At 47.9% G+C, this 8,788-nt stretch overlaps 1 protein-coding gene across 1 annotated transcript; it reads right to left on the reverse strand.

Moving 5' to 3' along the window:
- Window positions 1-350: 350 nt before the first annotated feature.
- Window positions 351-1,233, reverse strand: EV420DRAFT_1702088 (uncharacterized protein; the record flags this gene model as incomplete). The annotated part of the gene is made up of 2 exons (XM_060479506.1): window positions 351-975; window positions 1,085-1,233. The coding sequence occupies 2 exons, from the start codon at window positions 1,231-1,233 to the stop codon at window positions 444-446; spliced, it is 681 nt and encodes a 226-aa protein (XP_060327813.1). The 3' UTR covers window positions 351-443.
- Window positions 1,234-8,788: the final 7,555 nt, after the last annotated feature.

An 8,788-nucleotide genomic window follows, 5' to 3' on the forward strand; every position in this document is an offset into this window, starting at 1 on the left:
GCAGCCCATAAGTAATGCAAATGCCGCCAAGTGAAGCTGCGGGATAGTATCGAGAGATCTAAATAGTGATGCAATAGATATGAGCTGCAAGACAAGAAATCCTTGATTTCTTGGGTTTGGGGGGAGAGAACTCGGCTTTGAGAGAACTGTGAGTTGAGCAGAAGGGAGACCGGCAATGAAACCAGTCCGGAGATGGATACCGGGATGAAGAGATGCCGGAAGCTCAAACTCGTAGCAGTGGAAGCCGAGGACTCAGTTGTTCAGGGAAACCTGAAATCTGAGCAACCGAAAAGACGTAGCTGCACGTCAGACCAGGCGCTACCCATCCCAGAGTGAAGCTCCCAATGAGACGGGATGGCATGCAGCAAGTACCGGAACCCCCAAACCAGAGCTGAAGCTTGGGATACTTCAAAGCAATTGAATTCTATGTAGCGATGCTAAGATCAACAGTGAGAGTACATTATTCTATGGATATGGATGCAGGCAAGCAGGTGTCTAATACGAAACTGTTCAAAGGAGTTCTTCAGTTCAGCTATATGAGTGGGATTATATGACTTCATGATCATGGCAGGGATAAGGTCTTCTAGCTTACGCCAATAGATTAAGAATGCTAAAGATTTCCAATGGCCCTGCTTTGCTACTGTCTCTGGAGGGACACCCGCCAGTAAGAGTTCTGTAGCACCACCCGGCCTGAAGCTATGGCCATGGATGAAATCCAGATTCAGCAGTTCCCAAATTTTGCGACATCGGTCTAGAAACCATTCCTTAGTCATGGGAGCCCACGATGAGTCCGAGGTTTTGAAGGCGAAGAGTGGAGCATTGTCTGGAACGTCTTTGTTGGACTTTAGATGGGCACAGAGGGCTTCGACTGGGCATAGGTCCTCTCTGGAGGTGAAGATCAGATCTGCACCTTCCTGGTGTTCCATCTTGGCCCAAGGAATGTGGAACTGTGCTGACTCTGCACCTCCAAAGTGCCTGCGGAAAGAAATGTGAGCTGATTTTGCTACATGGGAGACATTCGTCAAATGCATTCCAGGAAGGAATAGTCAATTCTCCTAGACAGCAACACCCCCAGAAGGCACACAGGGCTACTGCCCAGACAGCGACATCGAAGGCATTTGACATGCGAAGGCCTTCACAGAGGGCAAAAAGATGTTCAAGCGTGACAGGACGGCGTTTGGGATGAGATGGGTGTGCTCCACGCTTAGCAGCAGCCGTCTTGATGTGAACCATGAATTCTTCACCCCCCGACCATTCTGCTAAGTTAATCTCATGCCAGGCTCAAAGACCTGACATCCATGTGCTAATGGTCTTGCCCAGAGTCTTGGAAACTGAAGTGTTGGCCACAAAGGCAGCAAGAAGAAGATAAGAAGCAGGCATGTGCTCTGATTCTGGGATATTACGCTTGTCAGCAAATTGGTGAAAGCATAGTAGACTGGCGCCATAATTTTGAAGAGTGGAAACTTCGTGCATTGTGCAAATAAGGGACTGGATAATGGCAGCATCATGAGGAACCTCGTTGTAAAGCTTTTGGTCAAATGAAATAGAGTGGGGGGATGTCCAGCAGAAGAGTCTATCCTCTGCTGGGACAAAGGGACGATATTCATTATAATCAATTTTGCAGCCTTTGCGAGGCTTTCTTGCTTTTGTTCAGCCAGATGGTAGACATGGAGGAATCGCCAGTGGTGGTGGTTCCCTACTGCTAGCCTCGACAGAACGTACTGCTGGAAGGGGGGTGGATCTGAATCTAATGGAAGTTAGCGAAGTGAAGGAGGGAATGGCACAAAGCAGGTCTAACCTAAACATGACAAATGAAAGGTGTGAGCTCATCTGGGAGCTGGAAATATGTTCTTTGCCTCATTTCCGGTGGACCCAGGTCTCCGTGTGAGATTGGGTCTGCCGGGTTCTTGGCAGATTCGATATAAGAGAGAGAAAGCGTGATGCATCTCATTGTCAGAATGACAGCACTGTGTTGAATGGAGAGATTGACTGAGATGCTTCGACTGCAGCCCTTCTCAAAGGCGCCGATGACTCCTTGGTTGTCAGAATTGGCCAGGATGGTGACATCCCTCAGATCACTAGCCTCGAGAATGTATATGAGGAATTCAACTGCTAAAGCCTCGAACCATCCAATATTCCTGCCCTCTGACTTCCAGCCTGGGTGTAAGCTCCAAGCATCCCATCTTTCATTAATTACCACCCCAATGCCCAAGTCTGTCGAGGCATCTACTGAGATATCCCAGTCGAGCTGTGGGCCCTTGGGTTCAAGCAAGTGAAAAAGGCCTGGTGTGGAGAGAGTCATCTCCCACCACTTAAGATCCCGAATCATCAGACTTGTCAGGTAACGGCAAGTGTAACAGTTTTCATTGAAACTAGCAGCAAAGGAAAAAATTGAGGGGAGGTGGGAACTGCCAAGAGGGTAAACGAAGGCAATGTGCACTAAGGATCCCTGCAGAGAGAGGGTTGGCGCCAGCAGGGCCAGGTGATTGGAATATAGGTCTATGAACTGGTGCACACAGTGCAGGAATTTGAGCCTCTTGTGCTTAGGAAGCAAAGCACGCTTGTTTTGGATGTCCCATTGAATACCGATGTAAACGAACATGAGGGAGAAATCAGACCACTTGGTCTTGTGCCAAGGGATGCTGAGGGGTTTGATAAGCTTCTTTGCCATGGCCATGTCATAAAGGTAAGAGAAGCCCAAAGATTCGTCTTCTGCTGATGGGAATTGAAAGACAGTTGAGATCATCTACCCATTTGACTGTGGGAGCAATGTTCTCTTTTTCCCAGATGTCCATGATGGTGTTCGCAATGGAACCTGCATTCCCTTCTGAAGAAGCACAGCCAAATGGGCAGCAGTGATCTATGAAGAAGCCTTTTGAGCCTTGAACAACAAAGTAGGACTTGTGCATGGGAAGGATGGGACAAGTTTGGTGAAATTTCACGATGTCTAGGGTCATCGCCTAGGTGCCTGGAGGTGCATGCGAGATCTAAGCAGGGACTTAATGTCAGAACATGATGATTAACTTGAGATTATTATTAAGAATTAGACTTGAAAAAAAAAGGGCCCTAATGGGCAGCTGAATGGCAGGTAAAGGTACAAATGTACCAGGTTGTACTAATGTACGTGATATGAATGTATCCAGAAAGTACGAATGTACCACATAATGGAAAGTACTAATGTACGAGAGAAGAGAAAGGTAAGAACACTCACAATATCCTGCTACCTGCACTGCAGAGCTGAATCGCATGTAGGGAATTTTTCAGTGTCGATATAGTCATTAGTGGACGGAATGTCCCTGGTACCCTTGGACAGGTTCCTGACCACATGAAGTTTGGGTTCTTCACCCGGTCCTTACTCCTGAACATTCACTGAAAGCAGGTGAGCACTGAAAGGGTCCCAAGATTGCCTCCACCTCGACATGAGGGAATGGGCCTGACATTCGACCTGCATCTACTTCCTCTTGCAAGTAGTTGTCAATGAAATCTTTATGCTCGAGGGAAGAAGCTCGGTTTGGGAAAATGATGGTGCAGCTGAAAGGGTGGGAAGTCACCCATTAGAAAGCCATTGTGTAGTTTGTGTACCAATTCAGGGTGCAGATGTGAAATGTTATGCTTTTTGAGGTAGAGATCGAAGGCATCTGCACTGTAAGGAGTGATGATGCGGTCCCAAATGAGAGAGAGATGGTCAAGCATAGGAGGCGGGTTTTGGCTCAGCCGTGCAGTGCCAGGTGAAGGCATGATGGTCAGAGCCAAGACAGAAGGAGCAGATATGGACAGGTGGGGAGCCATAGGAGCAATGGGTACCTCTCTCTGGCACAACATTCCAGGTGATACAGATCTTCTGGTTCTGATTTCCCCCCTTGGGAGCGATACTACCTCTATCCCCAGGAATGAAGACTGACTTGGTGGGCTGGCCTGACTCGAAGGAAGTGAATTTGCATTGGTGTATGTGGTGCCCTCTTCTGGTGCATATAAAGCAGATCGCGACGTTGGGCAAAGAGGTGCCAGCGTTGCTCCTCTGAAAGGACGACATGATCCTTCCAGTGCCTTGGTGGAAGGATGAGGCCAGGGAGCAGGAGCTTTGCTGTGAGGTGAGCTGGTTACGCATACGAACATATTCCTCCTCAGCGTTTGCAGTCCCTCTCATCATGGAGCTGCTCCTTGGTCTGAGAGAGTTCTGAGGCATAGTATGCTTGGGAGAACTTAAACCCCTTTTCTGAGTTGTGGTAGTCAATTCAGAGCTTTATGTCTGTGGCCAGGATCGCATCAAAAATGAGCGAGAAATCAATAAGGTTGTGGAAGAAAAGAAAGTGGTCATCCCAGTGTTTGGTCCAAGCTAGGTCACGGATGCCACTTGGCGAAGGTTCACAATGAAGACATGAAGTCAACAAAGCAGAGGGCAGCATCCCTCCACTGCAGCTCTGTAAGGTCAGCCTCCTTCCTGAACCTGAGGTTGGAGATGTCGAGCACAGTGACCTTACCATGACCATGATCCTGGATCTTCTTCGAGGGCAGAGTGTCGCCTTCTCTCTGAATGATTGTGATGTTCGCAAGGGTGAACAGATGCAAGGGGATATACTGCCTGGCATCTGCTAGGCGATAGAGCTCTGAGTGGAAGCCCTCGAAGTGGAACAAGGAACCCAGTTGGCATTCTACTTCCTCACTGCAATTGAAGATCTTGCACTTTTCAGCGATGTCCAGAGGAGAGTCGTTGCCAGCCTCTCTTGACCTCTTCTTTAGCCCCAGAATCCCAGAGAAGAGCTCCTTCGACTTTGGAGTTATCTTGGCTAGAGCCTGCAGGAGTGAGGAAGAATCTTTAGGGGAAATGGGAGGAGGAGGGGTAGGTGAATGCTGTGAGCCCTCTGTGGTCAGCAGGGAGGCTAGCAACGAAGCAGGCGAGCGATCTGGGTTGCTGTGCTTCTCTAACCTGTCCTTGTTATCAGCTTTTACCAAGACATTTAGAGCTCTCTTGCGTGTGAGTGACCAGGATGCGAATCATGCCCTAGAATCATCGCTTCTGTGGGTCTTGTCCTTTCTCTGCTTGAGAGGGCTAGTGGGAGGCGCATCTTGCTGAGTATCGAAGCCTGGAGGTGCCGACATTGAAGACTGATATCAAAAGAGAGCGAAGAAACGGCGGAGCGACTGAAAGAAGAGAGCGGAGAGAGAACAAAGTTAAAATACACTTGCACCGAATAGCGCAAGATGATTGCATTGTTTGGCTGCCTCTGCTTGAGCCAAATAACTGGGAAAATGTGATGAAGCGCTGGGGCAAAGGGGGATCTCTCTGATCACTACGCTTTACTTGGCCAATCACAGAGTTTGAGCCATTCGTTCCTCACGTCAAACTTGTGTGGCACCAACACAGAATGCCAGAGATAAACATACCTTCCTAGAGGCAAACACCGCATAACATCTATCAGTCATCAAATTTTGGTTATGACTTGGAGCTACTAGTATGTCACTATGACTTATGTATTGAGACAGTATTCTTTGCCCCCCTTCATAGTCAACAATTTACTGATATTCCACCAAAGGATAGCAGCATATTAGACCTCACTGGCAACAGGGTTCAAGGCAATGATACAGGTCTCTTTCACCGGAAGATCATAACTCATAAATACAGAATACTAGACTCAGACACCTGGAGTAGTCCATTCATTAATGCAGTTTTCAATGTTGCGACATTGTATAGAGCTGACGTTGACGAGCTCATGTCCTGACAGACTAAACTAATGTTAGAATTTAGATCGTCACTTTATAAATGAAGCTATCTATGTATTAAGAGAGGTGGACCACAGCCACACAATTTGCTTATGTAAAATTAGCAGACTTTGAATTTAATGGCCATTCCCATACCATGGACTATTCTGGCTGAGTTTGAATGTTGCCGCATTGCCACCGGCCTTTATCAATGTGAGCTTATGCTCTTGCTGCATTGGAATAGATGTTATTGTTTTGGCTTTGCCTCAAGACTTGGAAGTCTCATACTCTTTGTACCTTTGTATTCCAGTATACCAGGAGCTGTGCTGAGATGTCCAGCATGCATACAGTATGATTCATAATTTTGTCATTTATCAGCATATGCATTGAATATTCTGTATCCACTTTCTCCTCTCCACTCTTCTTTCTTTGTGTTTTTTTTAATACTATGTTTTACCATGTACTACTTGCATTGGCATACATATATTACTAATATATGTTTAATATATAGTAAGCAGCATGTCATTGAAACTTGGCGAGTGTCATTAGCTTCATTGAAATCATATTTATTTGCCTTAATATCATCATAAGGTCACCTACACCTACTACTCCTTCAATAATTGTACTTCAACTATATGTAGGGATCTGCATAGGGCTGTGCACCATACTGTACATGGTATATGGCCTTAAAGCCATGGTCTCAGATAGTCATGGAAATATCCATATACCATACTGTATGCTTAGTTTGAAAGCTTTGTTGGAGTTGGTACAGGTGCTTTACAGCTATCTACAGCCGTTGATGACCATGCAAAATATATTTACTCATATAGACTTACAAGTGCAGTCCCCTGTTATTTTATGTGTGAATATGACAAAATCACAAACATTAGGTACAGAGAGAACAAATGGGCCATGTTGAGTGAGGTCAGAGGTGCCCAAAAAATAAAGTAAGGTTACATGCATTGCCTGAATGTGAGTGAGAGATTGATGAGGTGGCAAATAGTCAAACTTTGAAGGAGTGGCAAAGTAAAGAAATTGGCTCATGTGTTACGGTTTATTCATTTTTCTTCACTTTCTTACCTTTCATGCTTACGTCTTCTTTCGTGTGATAACTATGGACGCATTCTCACAGTACTATTAATACTTTAGTCTCCATGTATTTAAGTAGAGCCTCAGCTGGCTTCAACCTCAGCTTCGGCTAAGGTTTAATCTACCCAACCTGTTCTCCGTGTTTTGCGACTATCTAAGTTTGCCTACCTCCTCATCCCTACAAGTATAGACCTGCAAGTGCATTGGCCACCAAAGTGCGAGTGGCGATCCTTGTTTGATCTTATTTGTTGAGTTGGTGGCTAACATTTAGCCGAAGCTTGTCCTTAACAGTTCCTCATCGTTGCTATATGGTGACCAACACTTTCACATCGATTTATGCCACTCTCCAACTTTATTCCAACCCTTTCAGTTGCTTTCATGCTCTTCACCATCGCCGTCCTAGTAATTGTCCTTCAACAATTATATTGGTGTTGTGCAAGAGCAACAGAGCGATGTGCCCAACTTCCTATCCATTACATCCCACCATTCCAAAATGGTAAACCTACCTCTCCCACCAGTACAACCAACCCTTCATGATGGACGACCCATCACACCCAGAGGATCCGATGAGTCGAGCTCCGAACTCCTACAGAACAGCCTCAGTCGACATCACCGATACCTGGGGCATACTCCTCGACCGAGGAGACATGCCCATACCAGGCCTCCTCGACCAGCCTGCAGTCCGCAGCGAGTCAGGAAGTGAAGAAGAGGGGTCTGTGGAGTCAGACCAAGGGAGCCCTCTCTGGCTCTTCGACGATAAAGGACAGGAGGATCCAAAACTTCCTCGAAAACAACGGGGGCAGAGAAGAAGAACCTGACCCCAATACCAGAAGCGAGTGGCTTGACGCAGAAGCAGACACCGGTGACATCAGAAGCAGGGACAACTTTGAACAAGATGATGGAGAGCTTGGTCTTGGGGCCTCCACTGCGACTACCAGCTGGTGCAGCTAGAGCAGACCCCTCTGGATCAAGAGTGGCAGCAAGTAGCTGGCCAACGGACCAAGGAATCCCAATCACCTGGTACCCAGCCACCAGCTGGGTCTTCGCGAGGGAAAAAACTCCTGTGGCCCAAGTACCAACCATGGGGACCTCACCAGAGCCCCCCCAAGAGACCTCTACCACCACCGCCCTCCCCCCAGAGGAGAATCAGTGGATCTGAGACGAGATCAAGGAATATAACCCTGATTGCGCTGAGCCAAGTGCCAGCACCAGCCAGCTCCCCTGTGTCCCCAACTTCACCCTGGGAGTCCCACCAAGAGCATTCTGACTCCCCATCCCTCAGCACCAGTGACCATGGACACTTCTCTACCACACGCTCGTCGAGTCCCTCCAGCTCCCTCGACATGCCCGGCTCACCCCAGCTGCACAGGCCTGAATGGAGTGAGCAAGAGAGGAAGACACACAGAGCTGAAATGCAGAGATCGCCACCCTCCAGGGCCCCAATGGTCTCTGGGACCTCCCCCTCAAGCCTGACACCATGGACGATGAGGTCGCAAGAAGAACCAGAACTGCTGCCCTTCACTATGCAGGGGCTGTCCGACAAGCAGGGGCAGACCTCAATGAGAGAAGACATGCCTGGGAAAATTACCAGAATGAGCTCTACGATGAGAGCTCTGACCTTGCCCGGTGGAGGAGGAGGAGCCCCTCTATGACTGCCCCAACATGTGATCAGGGCAGAAATCCTGTGGCTGGTCTGAGCATTACTCACTAGAGAGGTAACGGTAGTCCCTGTTATGCTTTTCTTCATGAGCTGAGAGTTCCTGTACGAGGTCTTGGCAGAAGACATGGTGCAAGACCTGCAGTGGTTGTTAACGGAAGGCAGGGAGGATTACTTGGATGCGCAAAGCACGGGAGATGTGATCATGATGAGGAATATAGTGGAAGTGGATGCCTGGCATAGGACAGGCGCAGGTCTGGAACCTGTGCCATCCTGAAGACCTGTGCCAAGGGTGTGTGGCCTATCGAAGGCCGGCCATGATACCCCATCCCTGGGAGACTG

Source organism: Desarmillaria tabescens (assembly GCF_030435595.1).
Source record: "Desarmillaria tabescens strain CCBAS 213 chromosome Unknown EV420scaffold_32, whole genome shotgun sequence".
In the NCBI taxonomy this organism is placed as follows: domain Eukaryota; kingdom Fungi; phylum Basidiomycota; class Agaricomycetes; order Agaricales; family Physalacriaceae; genus Desarmillaria; species Desarmillaria tabescens.